Genomic DNA, 21672 nt, shown 5'->3' with positions numbered 1-21672 from the left:
CACCGCGCTTCCCTGCGGCCCAGGAGGAAATGACGTCACCGTATTCCTCCGCCGGCCCCAGGTCGCGTTTGTGTGTGTGTGTGTGTGTGTGTGTGTGTGTGTGTGTATATGTATGTGCGGTGTGCCTGCGCCGGCGGGCGCCGAGAGTGTATCAGCGCGCCGGGCGCGCTCTTTTTCCTCCCCTCTCTGCTGTGAGGGGGACGTCGAGGGGAGGGAGGGAAAAGGGGGGTGGGAGGGGGGGGGGGAAGGAGAAGAAGCGGGGGGGGGGTGAAAAAAAGACACACGGCAAGCACGGAGCCGCCCCCCGTGAGAACGTGCGGAGAGCTCGCAGAAACAGAGACCATTCCTCCTCCTCCTCCTCCTCACAGCATCACTCTCGGGGGTCCCGGGGGGGCTCATGCCACCTGCCCTTCTCCTCCCCTGCCTGTCGCCTCGCCCGGAGAGCGGCGGAGCGTGAGGGCCCCTTTAAGGACGAGCAGCCGCGGCTGAGGCAGCGGGAGAAGCGGCGGCGGTGAGGAAGGTGAGGCGCTGCGAACCCGTTATGTGGGGATGGGGATCGGGATTGAGGGGGGGTAGGGGAAACCAGCGGTGGGATGTGGGGGAGTCTCCGCCGTGTGCGGGTGGCGGTAGGTGACCGCTGGAACCGGTTCGAACCGCCGGGGTCTAGGGGAGAAGAAGAAGAAAAGAGGAGGAGGGGAGGTGGTGGTTGTGGAAAGGGGGGTGGGAGGGTGGCCAGGCCGGAGCGCTCCGTACACAAAGCGGTGGCGGCGGCGACGGCGGGGGGAACAGGAGGAGGAGGAGGAGGAGGAGGAGGGAGAGAGTGAGAAGGAGGGAGGGCTCGGGGCTGCCGAGGCGGGGGCCGGGGAGGAGCCGCGGCGGCGGGTCCCGCTGGGCGGCCGAATGCTGGCCCCGCTGCGCTGCGAGGGGAGCGGAGGGATCCGCGGCCACCGTCTGTGTGTGTGGGGAGGGGACGGTAGAGGGGGTGGTGAAGCGGCACCGGCGGCTCCCTGCGCTTCTCGCCACCTCCCCCCCATCTCGCTCTGTAGAACCCCCCCGCCGCCGCCATCATCCCCGGGGAGGGGGCGGCCGCAGCCTCGCCGTCTCTACCTCCCCCTCCTCAATCTAGCCGTGGCTGGTGCTGGGTGGGCGGCCATGTTGGGCTCGGGGATTATTTTTCTCTCCCTTTCTTAGCCGCCACAATGCAGCGCGGGCTGCGTTCTGCTGGGCTGTGCCGTGGGAGCAGCCTCGCTGCCGCTGGTTAACGCAGGGGGGGGATCTCGACCCAGCCTTTCGGAGGGATGCGACACACCACACACCCTTCCCCCCCCCATAGCCCGTGGTTCCCCCACCGCCTCCATTGCCTTGCCTGCGGCCGAGGGGAACCGGGCTCGGCAGCCTCCCCCCACTCTGCTCAGGGGCTGGGGGCTGCTGCCTGCTTCTCCCTTCCGTGGCATCCCCTGTGACAGGAGCGGCCGCACCGCCAGCTCCCAGCGCAGGGCTCTTTCCCGGCACCTCGGAGCAGAGGCGTAGAGAAGGACATCCTTGGATCCATCCGGGCCCACAGACCCCGGCCCGGTGCCTACCCTGGCCCCTCACAGAGACAGGACATAATCTGGGGTGCCTTTGGCAGTCCCTTCACACGGACAGGACATCATCTGGGACCCCTTGGTTGGTCTCCTGTCCCATCAGTGGGTTAGGAGCTGGCTTTGAGAGCTTTTCCTAGCCTAGGAGTACTGAAAGCCTCCCTGCAGAGTACCCTCAAGGCTGATTTTTCTGCCTGCAGATCTTAAACTGGAGATGTTTGCTGTCCCCAAGATGTAGCTGTCACTGGGACACCAGATGGGACAGGAGCTGGGGTTAGAGGATTTGGGGGGAGGATCTGTTGCTTTATTTTAGGCACTATTTTACATCGTCCTCACCCTGCTGCTCTCTGCTGCCTCAGAGCCTCAGCTTGCTGCAGTTGTCCATTTTTGTCTTGCAGGCTTCCAGCAGGCACATCCCACACTGGGGTAGTGTCCCCAAGGCTACCCCATGGGGCTGTCTGCCCTGGGATCCTTGCTCTCTGTTGCTGCTTTAGGCTCTGTCTGGCTGTGGGAGTCTTGGTGGGGGTTTGGTATTGTGGATGTTCAGAGAAGCAGAGAATGCTGGGGTTGAAAGGGACCTCCAGAGATCATCCAGTCCAACCCACCCCCCAGCCAAAGCAGAACCACCCAGTGCAGGTCACACAAGAGCACATCCAGGTGGGTTTTGGTCTCCAGACAAGGAGACTCCATAACCTCTCTGGGCAGCCTGCTCCAGGCCTCCAGCACCCTCACACCAAACACCTTTCTCCTCCTGCTCAGCTGGAACCTCCCAAGTTCCAGTTTGTGTCCCTTGCTCCTTGTCTCATGTTGGGGGCTGTGTCAGAGAACCTCCATCTGTCTGTCTTGATGTCAGTGGACCAGAGCTTGCATCAGGTTAGAAGGGACCCTCAGGTCAACTTGTCCAACCAGGACACTTCGGACTAGATCACAGAATCACAGTATGGCTCAGGTTGGAAGCACCTCAGAGATCCAACCCCCTGCCATGGGCAGGGACACCTCCCACCAGCCCAGGTGGCTCAAGGCCTCATCCAGCCTGGCCTGGAACACCTCCAGGGAGGAGGCAGCCCTGCTCAACCTGTTCCAGAGTTTCCCTATCCTGGTACCGAAGAACTTCTTCCTCAGCTCCAGTCTAACCCTGCTCTGCTTCAGCTCCAAACCATTCATCCTTGTCCTGTCTCCAGACCCCCTGATGAAAAGTCCTTCTGCAGCCTTCCTGCAGGATCCCTTCAGGTACTGGCAGGCAACTCTAAAGGCCCCCTGGAGTCTTCTCTTCTCCGGGCTGAACACCCCCAGCTCCCTCAGCCTGTCCTTCCTCACAGCAGAGGTCTTCCAGCCCTTGGATCATCTTCGTGGCATCTGGCCTCACTCCACCAGCTCCGTGTCCTCCTCCTGCTGGGGACACCAGAACTGGCCATTAAGATCAGACTACCCAGGGCCACATCAAGTCTAATTTTGCCCATCTGCAGGGTTAGAGTCCCAGCCACGTCCCTGGGCCTCCTGTCCCAGTATCCCACTATTCATACTGGCGCGAGCTGAGCTCCCTGTGCTGCTTCCTCACTGAAGACCCTGAGGCAGAACCTGAGCTCCAGACAAACTCTTGGCCTCTGGAAGCTTCAAGGTAGTCCAGAATCTGCCCAAAAAGTCAAGCTGGAGTAGTTTGTTTTCATCACTCAGACTTCTGAGGGAGATAAGAATCACTCTACTTAAGTGTTTAATGATAACATTTTAATTAGGGAGCCTCACACACATCAAAGCCTTGAAGAAAACAGCCAGGACTTTGGCTGGTGGTGGCCCTCCCAGAAAACCTTGGAAAAGTGCCTTTGGAAGGGCTTTCAAGGCAACCAAATCAAGGCAACCGCATCAGTCAGCACCCAGGAGGATTTCCCTTGGCCTGCAGGATGGAGCTGCTCTCCTCCTGCCTTCCACCTCCCTGCTGCTCCTGGAGGTGGTGGTGATGAAGACATCACCCAGCATTGGATGACTTCCTTGCTGTGATGCTGGGTATGAAAAACTGTTAAGAAGCCTTCCCCTGCCTCAGGGCAGTTCTGCATCCTGGAGGGAGTAAGGACACTGCAACAGGAGCCTGCAACAAGGTTCCATCTCTGGAGATACTCAAGGCTCTGGGCAACTTGATCTAGTTGAGTCCCTGCTAACTGCAGGGGGCTTGGACTGGATCTGGATGACCTTTGGAGGTCCCTTCCAACCCACACCATTCTATGATTGCAGCATGTCCCTGCATCAGAAACCTTTGTGGTGGGAATCATTGGCATGGAGTGGAACCTCCTTGGGTTTCAGTGATGTCCAGGATAGGACAAGGGGCCATGGGTGCAGGCTGGAGCAGAGGAGGTTCCACAGGAGCATGAGGGATAGCTTCTTCACTGTGAGGGTGCTGGAGGCCTGAAGCAGGCTGCCCAGAGAGGTTGTGGAGTCTCCTTGTGTGGAGAGCTTCCAGCCTCCCCTGGCCATTGTGCTGGTGGGCAAGCTGCTTGGGGTGCCCTGCTGGAGCAAGGAAGTTGCAGGAGATGATCTCCAGAGGTCACTTCCCACCCTACTATTCTGTGGTTCTGGGCTCTCACAGAGTTTGGTTTCTTGCTGTTCAGGCATGGGAAGAAAGGGAGAAAACAAGAAAACAGCTCTGAGGAGGCTGTGTGGTCCCTGGAGGGGACATGGTGGAGGGAAGTGGCCATGCAGGGGAGCAGCTTGGGCAGGAGTTGGTTGCTCCATTAACCTCTGTCCTGAGGGGTGCACTGGACATCAGCAATATATTCTTGGGGAGACACTGGAACAGGTTGCCCAGGGAGACTGTGGCTGCCTCCTCCTTGGAGGTGTTCCAGGCTGAACTGGATGAGGGCTTGAGCAGCCTGGGATGGTGGGAGGTGTCCCTGCCCATGGCAGGGGGTTGGAGTTGCATGATCTTGAAGGTCCCTTCCAACCCAACCCATTCCAGGATTCTATGTCCTCAGCTTTCATTCTGTCCTTCAGCACTGATGGTCAGCATGGCCATGAGGGCTTCACAGGAGATCCATGGGACCTGCTGACACCTGGGTGGGTCCTCAGTGCACTTTCACTTGGGTTCTTGGGTTGGGAAATCAGGTGAAGATGCGAATTGTTTTTGGAAGATGTGAATAAAGCTTTAACTTGGGCTTTGTGAAGGCTTGGTGGCATCTCTCAGGCTTAGGGAGCCTGCATTCACAGTGACCTGACTGTCCTGTGGTGCCCACACTGTAGATGTTACTTTCATCTGGAGGCCTCCAGAGAAAGGAGCTCAGGTCTACATTGGGAGTGAGAGGTAGGAATGGAGGGTCCTGGGTCCTCTGCTCTAAGAGCTCCCCACACTTGACCCAAGCAAGGCTGAGGATTTCCTCCTGCACTACTTCTGCCATGGCAGGGGGGTTGGAACTGGTCCCTTCCACCCAAACCATCCTACAAACCTATGTAAGGAGCAGGTTGCCCAGGGAGGTGGTGGAGTCACATCCCTGGAGATGTTCAAAGCCCAAGTTGATGTGGCACATTGGAGCATGATCTGGTGATTCTGGAGGTGGGCTAGGTGACCTCAGAGGCAGGCTGGATGACCTCAGAGGTCTTTCCCAGCCTTCATGATTCTCTGATTTTTTCTGGGCTCTTCTTCTGAGGGTCTTCTCCCATTTTCCAGCTGAAGGGCAGCAGGTTCAGGGAATGGTTTAGGTTGCAAGGGACCATCAAGATCATCCAGCTCCAGTTTGTGGCCCTCTTCTGTGTTCCACCTCCATACAACCCAAACTCAACAGTTCACCACATCACCTGGGGTCTTCAGCCCTGCCCTACCAGTGTGGCCTCCAGGCTGAGGAGTCCACCTGGCAGGCAGAAGTTGGGCCACCAGCAGTGGCCTGTCAAACACCAATCTATTGATACTCATTAATTAATGAAAAGCCCTTAAGGAGGGAAGCTCCTGGAGCTGCAGAGAGGCACAAGCCATCAAGTGGGGTTTGTGGGAGACTCTGAAGGAGCTGTTTATTTCAAGTCCTTTCTAGAGTCAAGAGGGTGTGGAGGCACCATCTGTGGTGTCTGCTGGATGCTGAACATCAGGCTGGGAGGAGAGCTGGGAATGTCCAAGCAGAGGTCTCTGAAAGATGCCTTCAGATCCTGCAGCTGCTGTGAGCCTGCAGCTGTCGCCTCAGACCCTGCTGTCCACAACTGCTGGGGGAGGAGAAAAGTCTCAGGACCTGCTTTGCAGAGAGTTGTGGAATGTGTTGGGTTGGAAGGGACCTTCCAAGACACAGAGGCCTGGCTTTGGTTAGTCTGGAGAATAGAAGGTTGAGACTTGATCAGTGTCTACAAAACTTTGAGGGTGGCTGTCGGGAGGATGGAGCCAGGCTCTGTTCAGTGATAGCCAGGGACAGGACAAGTGGCAAGGGGAACAAACTGGAACCCAGGAGCTTCCGCCTCAACATGAGGAGAAACGTGTTTAGTGTGAGGGTGCTGGAGGCCTGAAACAGGTTGCCCAGAGAGGTTGTGGAGTCTCCTTCTTTGGAGACTCTGGCCCCACCTGGATGTGACCTGCTCTGGCAGGGGGGTTGGACTGAATGACCTCTGGAGGTCCCTTCCAACCCCTGCTATTGTGTGATTCAAGACCACCCAGTTCCAACCCCCTGCCATGGGCAGGGACACCTCCCACCAGCCCAGGTTGCTCAAGGCCTCATCCAGCCTGGCCTTGAACACCTCCAGGGAAGGGGCAGCCACAGCCTCCCTGGGCAGCCTGTGCCAGTATCTCCCCAGCCTCACTGTACAGAATTTCTTCCTCATCTCCAGTCTCAATCTGCCCTCTCCCAGCTCAAAGCCATTGTCCTTCAGCCTGGCACTCTCAGCCCTGGTCTAAATCCCTCCCGACCTCTCCTGGAGCCCTTTCAGACACTACCAGGCTGCTTCTCCTTGGATCATGAAAATCCAGACTCAGAACCCTGCACTGTGGCAGCTGAGATCTTGTTTGCACCTCAGATGGGTGGGAGGCACTGGACTGAGTGCTGATTGTGTTTGTTGAGGTGTGCCAGGGATCTTCAGAAGGGCAACCAAGCTGCTATAGCCATAACCAAATTCCTGCTTGACAACAGCTGGAGATGAGCCAGGGGGTGCCCAGGTGGCCAAGATGACCACCAGCAGCCTGGCCTGGAGCAGCCACAGCATGGCCAGCAGGAGCAGGGCAGGGATTGTCCTCCTCTGCTGGGGAGGCCACAGCTGGAATCCAGGACTCAGGGTTGGGCTCCTCACTGCCAGAAGGACCTTGAGGGCTGGAGCAAGGCCAGAGAAGGGCAAGAGAGCTGGGGAAGGGTCTGGAGAAGAGGGCTGGGGAGGAGCAGCTGAGGGAGCTGGGGTTGTTGAGGCTGGAGAAGAGAAGGCTGAGGGAGGCCTCATTGCTCTCTGCAGCTCCCTGAAAGGAGGCTGGAGCCAAGTGGGGGTTGGGCTCTTCTTCCAAGGAACAAGGGACAGGGCAAGAGGAGATGACCTCAGGCTGCCCCAGGGGAGGTTCAGGTTGGCCATGAGGAACAGTTTGTGCCCTGCAGGAATGATCAGGGCCTGGCACAGGCTGCCCAGGGAGGTGGTGGAGTTCCCATTCCTGGAGCTGTTGAAGAACCCTGTGGCCATGGCACAGGGGCCAGGGTTTGGTGGCCATGGTGGGGTTGGGTTGATGTTAGGCTGGATGACCTTGGAGGTCATCTCCAATGCAAACAATTCTATCATTCTGATCTGTTTGGTCACCCCTAAGGACACAGCAGCAGCCTGCAGGGTTTGGATTGACCTCTTCCTAAGGAGTTCTCAGTAGGTCATTGCTAAAGAAACCCCTTGGGCCTGGGGGGTCAAAGCTTTGGTCAAAATCCCAAAGGATTTTGAGGTTCTTTTGGAAAAGAGAAAGGTTTCTTCTCTTCTCCTGCCAGGAAAGCCTCTCCCCTTGCATTCAGATCAAACCTCTGCAGGGTGGGATGTCCCCTGGTTGTGGTGGTCACCTCTGTCAGAGGTGTGATCTGCAGCAGTCATCAGCAGGCTGGTTGCTGTGGCAGTAAAGAGTGAACCACATCATCTGGTGAGCAGGGAAGGGGCTGGAGCTGGGGATGTGCCAGATTTGATGTGAGGTGAATCTCCAAGGAGCATGGAGGTGTGGAGTCACCATCCCTGGAGGTGTTGAGGAAACAAGGAGATGTGGAACTCTGGGGACATGGTCTCGTGGCCATGGAAGTGGACTTGGTGGTTTCCAGTGAGGGTGGTGAGGCACTGGAGCAGGCTGCCCAGGGAGGCTGCCTGGAGGTGTTCAAGGCCAGGCTTCCCTTCTCCCCTCTGCCTCCCCTTCTCCCCTCTCTGTGGCTCGTTTAGCAGCAGAGTTTAATCACTTTATTGAGCAAAGAGGCTGCTCAGATACCCAAATATTGCAGATCAAAGCCTGGCAGAACAAAGCTGGGAGATGAGAGCAGAGCAGACATTTTCTGCGCTGGCTGCCAGCAGCTGAGCTCTGCCGGTGCCGCCGGCTGGTGTCAGGAGCAGGCTGGAGCTGCAGGCTGGAGCTGCAGCCTCGGCAGCAAAGGGCCTGGGCAGCTTTGGAATAATTAGCAACTGATGAATAATTGATTGGGGAGGGTTTGTGTCATTGTCCCTCATCACCTGCTGATGTGTTCGAGACTCCCTGCGCAGACATCTCCAAGCCCTGTTGTTATTTAGAACACCTTCCCCCCCTGCCCCATTAGTGTCACCCCCCTTTGTGTACCCCCACCTTTCTATTTAGGTACCCCCCCTCTATTATCCTCCACCTCTCTCTTTATTCCCCTGCCTCCTTCGTGATCCCCCCACCTCTCTCTTTGCCCCACAGGGTTTGGTTGCCCAGGGCAGGTAACAAGGGTCCAGGCAACACTGCCTAGGAGGAGAAGCTTTGTCCTGCCACCTTCCCAGGCTTGGGTTTGGGGCTTTATTGTTGATTTTTATTCTTTATTATTATTTCTGGATGTTTCTGTGGAGGGTGAGTGCTGGGACATCATAAATCAGCTAGAAATCACCCAGACCAACTCCCTGCCAGAGCAGGGGCACCCTGGCCAGGCCACACAGGAGCACATCCAGATGGGTCTTGAAAGCCTCCAGAGAAGGAATAGAATAGAATAGAATAGAATAGAATAGAATAGAATAGAATAGAATAGAATAGAATAGACCAGACCAGGTGGGATCATTAAGTCCAACCTATCACCCACCACCATCAAAGCAACTAAGCCATGGCACCACGTGCCTCATCCAGGCTCCTCTTCAGGAGGTGTGACCGCCTGAGGCTGTGCCTTTAAGAAAGGGAAGTGCTGGAGCTCCCTGGCTGAATGTTTGAAAGCAAAGATAGGTCTAAAGGAATTTCATTGGTAGATTGGTAAAATGCAACTTTAAGTTTGAGTTCAGTTGGAACTGAACCAGCAGCCCGATTGCACACACCAAATACATCACCTGTGGGTCCCAGCCATCACTGAGGATTGCTCTCTCACCTACTGGCATCTTAAATTCCCCTCCCTGGATGGGCAGGGCGCTCGATGGGCTACCAACGAATCTGCTGGGCCGAAAGAGGAGGAGTCACTGTCATTGGGGACTCCACCGCCTCCCTGGGCAGCACATCCCAATGGCCAATCTCTCTTTCTATGAAGAACTTCTTCCTAATATCCAGCCTAAACCTCCCCTGGTGCAGCTTGAGACTGTGTCCTCTTGTTCTGGTGCTGGTTGCCTGGGAGAAGAGGCCAACCCCCACCTGGCTACAACCTGCTCTCAGGTAGACAGCAATAAGGAGACTGCACAACCTCTCTGAGCAGGCTGCTCCAGCACCCTCACACCAAACAAGTTTCTCTTCATGTTGAGGTGGAAGCTCCTGGGTTCCAGTTTGTGCTCACTGCCCCTCATCCTGTCACCAAGAACCACCAATGAGAGCCTGGCCCCTGCTGCTTGCCCTCCACCTCTCAGATATTTGCAGCCATTGATCAGGTTCCCTCTCAGCCTTCTCCTCTCCAGACCAAACAGCCCAAGGGCTCTCAGCTTTTCCCCATCACATGTTCCAATGCCCTTAGCATCCTCACAGCCTCTGTTAGACTCTCTCCAGCAGTTCCCTGTCCTTCTTGAAGTGGGGAGCTCAGAACTGGCCCCAGTTACTCCAACTGTGGTCTCACCAGGGCAGAGTAGAGAAGGAGAAGACCCTCGCTTGCCCCTTTGGCCACACTTCTTGATGCTCCCCATCATGCCATTGGCCCTCTTGGAAGAAGTCCCTGGTAGGATGTGTTTAGTTCATCTATTATGAGCTACCATGGGAAGATGGAGCCTCAAATGTCCCTAGGAGGACTTGGAATCCACCTCACCTCCCTCCTAGTTTATTCACATCTCGCCTTGCAGATCTGCTCACTTTCAGGGCTGTCCACACCTGGACATGTCATGGGTGCCCTGGGCAGCCTGGCACACTGCTCCTTGATCTCCAGAGGGTCCCTTTCAGCCCCACCACTCTGGGATTCTCTTTTATTGTCTCTGAGTTTGAATATTTTGCTCTTCAAGCTCAGCCTTTCATTCAAAGGTTGAACTGGATGCTCTTGAAGGTCTCTTCCATACAAAGATTCCTGGTGCCCATTACAGCTTTCTTCCCAGCAGCCTTTGACCCATCTGAAGATTCCCAGATTCATAAATTCAAGGAATGGTTTGGGTTGGATGAAGTCTTCCTCTCTCCTGCCCTTCTCTCAGGTCTCATTTCCCAGCTGGCTCTAACCTCTCCAGCTTCTTCAGACTGTCTCTCGGTTTTTCTCCCCCACGCAGCCTCCTTGTTGTGTGAGGAACCTTGAGATAGCCCTTTGCTGATAACTTGCAGTGGATCCAGCCTGAGCCCATCCTGGGCTGCTCTTATCACTGGAGAGTGAGCAGAAAACAGCTGTGAAAATGTGCTTGTGTTTAAACAGCAGAGAGAAGAGTGCCCAGGGGACAGCTGTAGGAGACAAGGTCACTTGGAGTTCCTGCAAGAGTGCTTTGCAGGGTCAAAGTCTGCTGAGCAGGACTTGAAGCAGTGAGAAAAGGCAGTCTCCAGTACAGAGGGACAGGATTCCTTCTGCTTCCCTTGGCAGTTCCCAGGGGTGCTGACTCCACCACCTCCCAGGGCTGGAGTTTGCTGCTCTACCCAGATTATATGATCCTGCTCTGGCAGGAGGGTTGGACTCAAAGATCTCCAGAGGTCCCTTCCAACCCCTAAGATCCTGTGAATCCAGGAGCTATGCTGCTTTGTTTCCCATAATAACCCTGATTGCCCTAAGAAATGGAGGTGAGCTTGTAGAATGGATCAGGTTGGGGAAGACTCAGAGAATCCTGGAATCCTGAAATGGGTTGGGGTGGAAGGGACCTTAAAGCTCATCCAGTTCCAACCCCCTGCCATGGGCAGGGACACCTCCCACCAGCCCAGGTTGCTCAAAGCCTCATCCAACCTGGCCCTGAATACCTCCAGGGAAGGGGCAGCCACAGCCTCCCTGGGCAGCCTGTGCCAGGGTCTCCTCACCCTCACTCTAAAGAATTTCTTCATCTCCAGTCTCAGTTTCCCTTCTTCCAGCTCAAAGCCATTGTCCCTCGTCCTGGCACTCCCAGCCCTTGTCCAAAGTCCCTCCCCAGCTTTCCTGGAGCCCCTTCAGGCACTGCAAGGCTGCTCTAAGGTCTCCCTGGAGCCTTCTCCAGCCTCACCACCCCCAGGTCCCTCAGCTGCTCTTCCCCAGCCCTGTTCTCCAGACACCTCCTTCCCTTCATTGCCCTTCTCTGGTCCTGCTCCAGCCCTCAAGGTCCTTCTGGCAGTGAGGAGCCCAACCCTGAGCCCTGGATTCCAGCTATGGCCTTCCCAGTGCCCAGTCCAGGGGCACAATCCCTGCCCCGCTCCTGCTGGCCATGCTGTGGCTGCTCCAGGCCAGGCTGCTGGTGGTCATCTTGGCCACCTGGGCACCCCCTACGTTCTCTCAAGCTGCTGCCAAGCAGTGAATTTGGTCATGGCTATGCCAGTAATGGGTTGTGTGGGAAGGGAGCTCTGGGATGCTGTGCTCTGGAGACCCTGGGAACATTGGGTTGAGTTGAAAGACAAGAAGTAGAGATCCAGCTGCAGGAATTTCCTTCCCTCAGCTCCTCTTGGAGCTAGCTCAGAACTGCCTGGTGGTTCCCTGCTGTGAGGGGGAGCAGCAGGAGCTCTGGGCACACATGGGGCTGCTTGCAGGGGTTGTCTGAGGCTGGCCCACGGCTGCTGGCACCTTGGTGGCCCTTTTTTCCCCCCCTGCTCTTCCATATCTGTTGTGTGTTGGCAGCAAGCCTGGAATGGTCACAACCCCCAGCAGAGCCAACCCAGGGCTCCTCCTTCCCTCAGTCCCAGCCTTGCTTGGAGTTTGGGCTGGTGACTTCTGGTTGTGAGCTGGGAGCTGAGCACTTTGATGCAGGAGAAACAAAAAACACTGCAATTTTGAGCCCAAAACAAAGGTTTTTCAGCACCAGCTTCCCAGATTTATCTGCCAGGGAAGCAGAGCTTGATAAAGGAGGGGAAATAAAAGCCATGGATTATCCAACTCCATTCTTTTTGGCTTTGGAATACTGGGAAATAAAAGCAGCTGCTGGGGTTTCTGGCTGGAGAAACTGACTTCCATGGAATTAATTTTCTTCTAGGGAGTTAATTTTCTTCTAGGGAATAAATTTTTCCTGCCTGATGCAAAAAACTAAACAAAGAACCCCAGGTTTGTAGGTGGTTTTTTCCCTACTGAAGGATTCTCCTCTCTTCTCACTGCAGGATGGCAGACACAGACCTCTTCATGGAATGTGAGGAGGAGGAGCTGGAACCATGGCAGAAGATCAGTGATGTGATTGAGGATTCTGTGGTGGAGGATTACAACTCAGTGGATAAAACTGCTCCAGGTAATTCCCTTAGAGGGGGTGTGGGTTGGGTTTGTGGTTTTCTTATCTGCTGGGATTGGAAAATGACCTCAGCCCTGGGTGTGAGGAGCAGACTCTGTGTGCTCTGGTCACCGGCATGTGGCCTTTCTTCTTGGTTGAGGGGTCCAACTCTTCATGCTTTGTGCTGGAAGGGGAAAAAATTCGTGGATGCCAGGACCCCCAAAGAGCATCCATCAGGAAAACTGGCCTCAAACTAAGGCAGAGGATGGAGGGGTTGAGGTGTGATGAAGGTTGGCAGCCCACCTTGGATGTGTTACTTCTGGAGGATCATAGAAGCATAGAATGGTGGGGTTGGAAGGAACCTTTGGAGATCAGTCCAACCCCTATGCCAGAGCAAGGTCACCCAGGACAGGACACACAGAAATGCATCCAGATGGGTTTTGGAGCTCTCCAGGCAGGGAGGTCTCCAGAGAAGGAGACTCCATAGCTTCTCTGGGCAGCCTGCTCCAGGGCTCCAGCACCCTCACACCAAAGAATGTTCTCCTCATGTTGAGGTGGAACCTCCTGACTTCCAGCTTGTGCCCCTTGTTCCTAGTTCTGTGACTCTCTCTCTTCCTCCCGTCTCCCAGTAGCTTGTTGGAAGTGGCTCCATCAGCTCCTTGGGGGTTTAGACCCGAGAGATGAAGACTTGATGGAGCCAGGTCTCCCAAGCAGCCCATTCAGTGCTGCACACAGCGACCTTTGTGAGCCCCAGGTCGCTTCCTACACCTTCTTGAAGTCCTTCTGGAGTTTAAGTGTGCTACCAACCAGCTCTGCAGGTGGATCATGGAATCCTAGAATGGGTTGGGTGGGAAGGGACCTTCAAGATCACCCCAGTTCCCACCCTCCTGTCATGGGCAGGGACACCTCCAACCAGCCCAGGCTGCTCAAGGCCTCCTCCCTTCCGCTCCCAGCAGCTTGAGACATTTGAAAACCAAACCTGCAGGGAACAAAGTTCTGGACCCAGCAGAAGGATGGGGGGGAAGAGGAACCAGGAAGTGTTTAGCATTGGAAATGGAAACATTGGCAGGTTTGCACAGTTCTGGAGCACTTTGGGGTGTCTGGTGGAGTCAGTTCTCCTCTTGGTGGCGTTGCTGCAGCAGAGGATTTGTTTGGGACCAACCCAACAGCCCCCAGCATGGCCCTGAGCGCTCAGCAGGTCCCTGCCAGCTCTTGCGACACAACTTTGACTAGCAGGGCAATCCTTCTTGGCTTGATGCCAGTAAGGGTTTGGAGTGGCAGAGTGCCACCAGGACATCTGTCACCTCCTGCAGTCCCTGCTGGCCCAGTAACTGAGGTCCCAGTTGAAGCTGTGGCGTTCTGAGGAGGTGAGGCATGGCTGGAGGCAGCCCAGCTCCCAGCAGGCTGGGGCTGGCAGCTTGCTTTGTGCTTTACATTAATTAACAAAAACCCTAAGGAGCGAGGGCTGGAAGAGGCCCATCAGAGCCCCCCCCCCCTTCTCCTGGGGAACCTTTGGTGGCTCTGTGGTTTGGGGGTTGTTTCCCCTCTCTGGGAAGTTTTGGGTGCTCTTCCCATTTATTGATTGGGATTGGAAAGGACCTCCAGAGATTATCCAGTCCAAGCCCCATGCCGAGCAGGGGCACCCATGGGAGGTCACCCAGGAGCACATCCAGATGGATTTTGAAAGTCTCCAGAGAAGAAGACTCCACAACCTCTCTGGGTAGCCTGTTCCAGGCCTCCAGCACCCTCACAGTGAAAAAAATTCTCCTCATGTTCCTGTGGAACCTCCTGGACTTCAGCTTGTGCCCATTACCCCTTGGCCTGGCACTGGGTACCACTGAACACAACCTGGTCCCTGGAAGCCAGAAGGTTCCACATCAACCTGAGGAGAAACTTGCTTGGTATAAGGGTGCTGGAGGCCTGGAGCAGGCTGCCCAGAGAGGTTGTGGAGTCTCCTTCTCTGGAGACTTTCAAAACCCATCTGGATGTGCTCCTGTGAGACCTTTCCTGGGTGACCCTGCTCTGGCAGGGTGTTGGTTTGATGATCTCTGGAGCATCATAGAATGAGAAGAAATGGATGGGACCTCCAGAAGTAACACATCCAAGGTGGGCTGCCAACCTTCATACCTCAGCCCCTCCATCCTCTGCCTCAGTTTGAGGCCAGCTCTATGATTGATGGTCTTTGGGAGCTGGTGTCTTTTTTTCCAGCAGTTGTGGCTTGGATCTGAATCTTCCAAGGGCTTCTGCCTGGTGTCATCCTCAGGAGAGCACTCGGATGTTGTCCCCTGAGGAGTGCCAGGCAGGCAGCAGCCAACCTGGCAGCAGCTTCCACAAGAAGAAGTTGTGCTGGCAGTGGGTCAGAAGGGTTTGGCACCCACAGCTCTGTTCCTGGATGTTCTCAGTTCCAGAGGAAACATCTGCTGTTGGGTACAACAACCAAACGCTCCAGCACCAGGAGCTTCAGGTTGGACCATTTGGTAACCCTGAAATCACCTGAATGTTCTCTCAGTCTCCTGTGGTTGTTCTGGGCTGCATTCAGCAGAGTGTGGCCAGCAGGACAAGGGAGGTTCTGCTGCCCCTCTGCTCTGCCCTGCTGAGGGCACCTCTGGAGTGCAGAGGGCCTGGGAGCTACTGGAGAGAGTCCAGGGGAGGCTGGGAAGCTGTTGAGGGGCCTGGAGCAGCTCTGTGAGGAGCAAAGGCTGAGAGGCCTGGGGCTGAGAGGCTGGAGGAGAGCAGCCCCAGAGGGCATCTGCTGAATGCTCAGCAAGAGCTGCAGGGGCTGTAAGGGGCAAGAGGCTGGGGCTGGCATCTGCTCAGTAGTGCAAAGGGGTGCAAGGGGCAGAGAGTGGAAAGCAGGAGGTTGGAGCTGAGCAGGAGGAGAAAGTTGTTTGGTGTGAGGCTGCTGGAGGCCTGGAGCAGGCTGCCCAGAGAGGCTGTGGAGTCTCCTGGTGTGGAGAGCTTCCAATCCCCCCAGGCACTGTGCTGCTGGGCACAGCTGTGGGTGCCCTGCTGGAGCAGGGAAGTTGCAGGAGATGATCTCCAGAGCTCCCTTCCCACCCTACCATGCTGGGCTGGGGGTTCTGTGTCACACCTCCCTCTGCCAGTGTGGAAGCCCTCGAGACAGGAGCTGCAGGAGCAGTGGGGTTCAGCAGTGCACAAAGTCAGGCAGGGATGAGCTGAGCTTGGTGTGGAGGAATGGGCCAGGGGAGGAAGCAGCTGAAGCCCAACTGCAGTTAACCCCCCCAGTGGCCCCCCCAGTGCTGCCTGGAGATACCTAGAAGGTGTTGATCTCAGCCCATGTTTTGCTGCTGCTGAGCAGAGCTCCCCAGCACCAAGGCTTCCAAACCGCCCCCTCCCCCCCCCCCACCCCCCCCCCCGCCTCAGAGGCAGCTGTGAGTGGGAGGGTCCTGAGATAGGACCGGGCCTGGAGGCAGCCCCAGCTGTCCAGAGGGAGAATCCCAAATCACCTCAGAGACATGGGGGGGGATGTTTGTTATTGGGACCTTGTCTTCTGGACCAACCACTGCCTGTACTGAAGCTCTGCTTCCTAGGAATCCTCATCAGAGAAGCATGGAATGGGTGGGGTTGGAGGGGAGGCTTTCAAGGTCATCCAGTTGCACCACCCTGCCATGGGCAGGGGCAGCTCCCACTAGCCCAGGTTCCCCAAGGCCTCATCCAGCCTGGCCTTGGCCTCCTCCCGTGTATGAAACTGTCTTGAGCTTCACCTCTCGTGGGGTTTTGCCCATCTTATGTCCTCCCCACTGCCCTGCTGAGGGCCTCCAGCCATTGTCAACTCCCCACATCACAGGCAGCTGTGGTGGGCACTGGGGAGATGAAGGTGTGGTGGTCACCAGAGGAAGAAGTCCTTTTTTGGACCCCTTCATGGCCTCAGGGGGTTGCTAGGTGCTAGGCAGTAACCTCAAGTGCCAGACCACCCCTCTCTTGGGTGCTTAGTCCCATCATGTTTCCACCACCCAGAGTGGAAGAGTCAGGGGTGTGCAGGTATTGCCTTGACTCCTGACAAGGGGTTTTTGGTATCCTGCCTTCTTCCCTGACCATCTGAGGGCAAGGAGACAACACCTGGCTGTTGATGTTCTCATGGAGTGAGGGCAAACTGCAGCAGCCAGCCTTGGTGGATCCTTCTTCGCTTTAGTCGTCCACATGTCAGGATTCTGGTGTGGTCTGGGTGCTCTCAGTCTCCTTTTGTCTTTCTTCTGTTGAAGTTTGTCTGGCACCTTGTGAAGGTTTGGTCCCCATAGTCCTCTTTCTATCCCAGGATGTTGAAGGTACCTTGAGGTTACCTCCAAATCCTTCTCATCTCCTACTCCTGGTCTTTCAAAGCCCTCAGCAGACTCTGATGTTCCTGATGCTCTGTGGGTGCTGTTGGGGTGCTATCAATGTTGCTCTGCTTCTGGTAATCTCCTTGTGCCAGGAGTGGTGGTGGTCCAAGCTTCTGGTCACCTCCTTGCATCAGGGCGGGTGGTGGTGGTGGTCCAGTGTAAGTTCTTCCAGCAGGTGAATGGACTGGGTTGGAAGGGAACTCCTGAGCTCATCCAGTCCAACCCCTCTGCAGTCAGCAGGCAACCAGATCAGGCTGCTCAGAGCCCTGTTGAGCCTCACCTTGAATGCTTGGCTTTGTTCAGAGAGCAGGAGGAGCTCTCTGTGAGGTGGCTCAAGGCTGAGGGATTTGAGTGCCTGCTTTCTGGGCAGCTTGGAAAATCCTGGCCAGGACATGCAGAAGGCCTCAAGGTCTCCACAAGTTCACTGTGGAGAAGTCCTTCAGCTCCTGAAGCCTGGATCTGCCAGCTGAGGGTGCTGTGAGGAGCAGCAGCTCTTTTCACCCCACCAGTGTGACTCTCGGCTGTGTTTCTCTTTCCCTTCCAGCTGGCAACCCCCTGGTTCAGCAGAGTGGGCAGCCTCTGATCCTGGCCCAGAGCCCCAGCTCGGGGCTGGGCACCATGGTGACCCAGCCAGTGCTGCGCCCCGTGCAGATCATGCAGAACGCCAACCACGTCACCAGCTCGCCAGTGGCCAGCCAGCCCATCTTCATCACCACCCAGGTGAGCCCAGGGCAGAGCTCAGAGAGTGCTCCAGTTCCCCTCCTCTGCTTTAGTGAGTCCTGTGGTGGAGTGAATTCAATCATGAAGGTTGGAAAAGATCTCTGAGACCACCAAGTCTACAGCAAGGGTGGGGAGAGCCTGGCACAGGTTGCCCAGGGAGGCTGTGGCTGCCCCCTCCCTGGAGGTGTTCAGGGCCAGGCTGAATGAGACCTTGAGCAACTTACGCTAGTGGGAGGTGTCCCTGCCCATAGCAGGGGCTTGGAACTGGATGATCATTATGATCCCTTCCAGCCCAACCCATTCCATGAATCCATGAATAAATCCAACCTTCTTCCCAATACCTGCATCACCACCAGAACGTCCCAGAGCTCCACATCTCCTCCTGTTTGGAATACCTCCAGGGCTGTTAAGACTTGAGCTGGACCCTGTTTGGGTTGGAGTTTGGATGTGTGTGGCTTCAGCAGAAGTTTATTTGGCAGCAAAGGCTGTTCCCAGTCCCCCAGCCGTGGAATTTTCCTTGGGAAGGTTGGCAGCATTCCACACCCCTGCAGCTCCTGTGGAGCCAGCACAGGTCTGGTGAGACTTCATGCTGGGTCTCACTGGAGGCCTCACCAGTGGAGCTTCACTCCCAGCTTAGCTGGATCCAGCTCCCTGTGGGAATTCCACCTGCTGGATGATCCACTGCTTTGCTCTGCCTTCCTGGGATGGATGTTTTTAGTGCCTTTTGGCTTTGAGCATTTGCAGAGCCCTGGGAGAAGATTTCTGTGGGCAGCAGGAGCAGGGCAGGGATTGTGCCCCTGGCCTGGGAACTGGGGAGGCCACAGCTGCAATCCTGGGCTCAGGGTTGGGCTCCTCAGGGCCTGGAGCTCCTCAGGACTTTGAGGCCTGGAGCAGGGCAAGAGAAGGGCAAAGAAGCTGGGGAAGGGTCTGGGGGAGAGGGCTGGGGAAGAGCAGCTGAGGGAGCTGGGGGTGTTTGGTCTGGAGAAGAGGAGGCCAAGAGGAGACCTCATTGCTCTCTGCAGCTCCCTGAGAGGAGGCTGGAGCCAGATGTGGGGTTGGGCTCTTCTTCCAAGGAACAAGGGACAGGAGCAGAGGAGATGACCTCAGGCTGCCCTAGGGGAGGTTCAGGTTGGCCACGAGGAACAGTTTGTGCCCTGCAGGAGTGATCAGGGCCTGGCACAGGCTGCCCAGGGAGGTGGCGGAGTTCCCATCCCTGGAAGTGTTGAAGAACCCTGTGGCCATGGTTTGGTGGCCATGGTGATGTTGGGTTGATGTTGGACTGGATGCTCTTGGAGGTCTTTTCCAACCTCAGGGATCCTCTGGCAGTGTGGGGTGTCCATGGGGGAGTTGCTCAGCCTGTCACCAGTGGTGGGACTTTGCTTGCAGGGCTTTCCTGTGAGGAACGTGCGGCCAGTGCAGAACACCATGAACCAAGTTGGGATTGTCCTCAACGTGCAGCAGGGGCAAACTGTCAGACCCATCACCCTCGTCCCAGGTAAGGCCTGAAACAGGGAAAAAGTGCTCCTGAGTCCCTGTGTAGAGCACAGCAGCTCTGCAGGGCGGGGTAGTACTGTAGGAGGTGACTTCTGTCCATGGTTGTGGCTGTAGTTCCTCCACCTGGCAGCAGTCACTGAACTCTGTGTCCATGATCAGTCTTAGTCTGCCTGGGACATGAAATGAAGGTGGTGGAACCTTACCCCCACATAAGAGGGGCATGGAGCTCTTGGAGAGGGTCCAAAGGATGCCACCAAGATGATCAGAGGCTGGAGAAGCTCCCCTGTGGGGATAGAGTTGGGGCTGTGCAGGCTGGAGAAGAGAAGGCTTGAGGCAGACCTTAGAGCAGGCCCCCAGTAGCTGAAGGAGCTCCAGGAGGTGCCTAGTGTGAGGTGTCCCTGCCCATGGCAGGTGGTTGGAACTGGATGGTCATTGAGGTCCCTTCCAACCCAACCCATTCTATGAATCTAAGAGTCATCCAGTTTCAACCCCCCTGCCATGGGCAGGATTGATGAAGGAGCTGTGGAAGCTCCTCGGGAATCATCTTGGTGTGTGCCCTAGGACCTTTGGAAGGTGCAAGTCTCATCTTTAACGTTCATCAACTATTTGTGAATAGTTAGTTAGTCCCAGGCTTGGCAGAGAGAGAATGGGTGGACTGGATGATCCTCAAGGGCTTCTCCAACCAAAAGGATTCCATTTCCTTCCAGTGCCCAAAGGGGCTCCAGGAGAGCTGGGGAGGGACTTTGGACAAGGACTGGGAGCACCAGGCTGAGGGACAATGGCTTTGAGATGGGGGAGAGGAGATTGAGGCTGGAGATGAGGACGAAACTCTTTAGAGTGAGGAAAGCCTGGCACAGGTTGCCTAGGGAGGCTGTGGCTGCCCCTTCCCTGGAGGTGTTCAAGGCCAGGCTGGATGAGGCCTTGAGCAACCTGGGCTGGTGGGAGGTGTCCCTGCCCATGGCAGGGGGTTGGAACTGGGTGGTCTTCAGGGTCCCTTCCATCCCAAGCCGTTCTCTGAAGCTGCTGGCAACTTGGGGAGCTCAGCAGCAGGCTGCTCTCGGTCCTTGCTGTTTCCTAGGGAGACTCCAGGCTCCTCACCTCTGTGTCCCTTTGTGTCTTTGAAGCCCCAGGTACCCAGTTTGTGAAGCCGGCCGTCGGCGTCCCCCAGGTCTTCTCTCCCATGGCGCAGGTGAGAGCAGGCAGCGCTGTGCCTGTCCGCCCTGCCACCAACACTTTCACCACGGTCATTCCGGCCACGCTCACCATCAGGAGCACTGTGCCACAGTCCCAGGCTCCACAGCAGAGTAAGTCCACTCCCAGCACCTCCACAACTCCTACTGCAACGCAGCCACCAGCGCTGGGACACTTAACTGGGCAGCAGCCAGGGCAGTCCACTCAAGCTACTAACCCCAAATTAGGTAAGACCTGAGACCTGCCATGGAGAAGTGAAGGGGATCGAGGGTGTCAGTGGTTGGATCTGAGCTGCTGACAGGCAGAGAGGTTGAGTCACAGCTCCTGGGCTCTTGGTTTTTGCTGCTTCTCACTGACTTGCTTTTCATCTCTCTTCTCAACCTGGAAAAATCAAGATGATTCTGGCACCCCCTCCAGGGTGATCCTGGCATCCTCTCCAGGTGGCTTTGGGAAGCAGTTCGGATGTGGGGCTCTGCCATCAATTAGATCAATGAGAAGCCTTCCCCACCTCCAAACTTGCAAAGATGACTTTTCCTTAACCCTTTGTGTTCTGTTCTCTTTGCAAGACGAGCAGCTGGGGAAGCCAAGCAGAAACTAACCCTGGTGCTTCCCTTTGGTTGGGTTGAGTGGTGGCTGAATTCAGGAGGGAAAATAAATTCCTCCTGAACACAAAAAAGGGAAACAAACCCTCCAAATCTCTTCATACACAGCAAGGAGCCAGGTTACTTCTATCTTGAAGTGGTCATGAGCATAGAGGAGAAACACAAACACTTGTTGTGACCATCAGTGTCCTGCTGAGCTCACCCTGGGCTCAGCTCCTCCCTTGGAAGGTTTGGGGAATTCATTTTCCCAGTCTGCCAGCCCTTGTGTGACTGGGTGAGATAGAATCACACAATGGTGGGGTTGGAAGGGACCTCCTCCAGAGGTCATTCAGTCCAACCCCCCTGCCGGAGTAGGATCGCCCAGGGTAAGTCACACAGGAACACATCCAGGTGGGGTTTTGAAGCTCTCCAGAGAAAGAGACTCCACAACCTCTCTGGGCAGCGTGCTCCAGGACTCCAGCACCCTCACACCAAAGAAGTTTCTTCTCATGTTGAGGTAGAAGCTCCTGGGTTACAGTCTGTGTCCATTGCCCTTTGTCCTATCACTGAACAGAGCCTGGCTCCATCCTCCTGACAGCCAACCTCAGATCTTTGTAAAGATTCCCTCTCAACTTTCTCTTCTCCAGGCCAAACAGCCTCAGGTCTCTCAGCCTTTCATCATCAGAGACTTGCTCAACCTATGGCTGAGCCACCTTTGGTGAAGCCTTAAGGTCAGAAGAGCAGGAGATGAGGCCCATCTGGCTGGGGGTGGACTTCAGGCAGCAGATCAGCTCTTGAGTGGCTCCTTCTCAGTCTTGTTGTGTCAACCCTGCCCTTGGCAGTGGGTGTTGAGACCTTGGGGACTGGAAAGAGGCCTGGAGGGACTGAGAGAGC

General features: G+C 56.0%; 1 protein-coding gene across 3 annotated transcripts in view; it reads left to right on the top strand.

Annotated features, from left to right (window-relative positions):
- The first annotated feature begins 266 nt into the window (after positions 1-266).
- POGZ (pogo transposable element derived with ZNF domain) overlaps positions 267-21672 on the top strand; it is a 35814-nt gene continuing 14408 nt past the window's right edge. The window contains exons 1-5 of one of the 3 annotated variants that reach the window (XM_054179209.1): positions 267-520; positions 12349-12473; positions 17337-17512; positions 18899-19007; positions 20131-20424. In XM_054179209.1, coding sequence (XP_054035184.1) covers positions 12350-12473; positions 17337-17512; positions 18899-19007; positions 20131-20424 — 703 coding nt within the window. In that variant the 5' untranslated portion in view covers positions 267-520; position 12349. Of the gene's footprint in view, positions 521-12348; positions 12474-17336; positions 17513-18898; positions 19008-20130; positions 20425-21672 lie in introns of those variants that run through there. The other 2 variants (XM_054179207.1, XM_054179206.1) reach the window with 2 other exon arrangements.

Source organism: Dryobates pubescens, assembly GCF_014839835.1.
Source record: "Dryobates pubescens isolate bDryPub1 chromosome 41 unlocalized genomic scaffold, bDryPub1.pri SUPER_41_unloc_2, whole genome shotgun sequence".
NCBI lineage: Eukaryota > Metazoa > Chordata > Aves > Piciformes > Picidae > Dryobates > Dryobates pubescens.
This window is presented reverse-complemented; position numbering and strand designations above follow the sequence as displayed.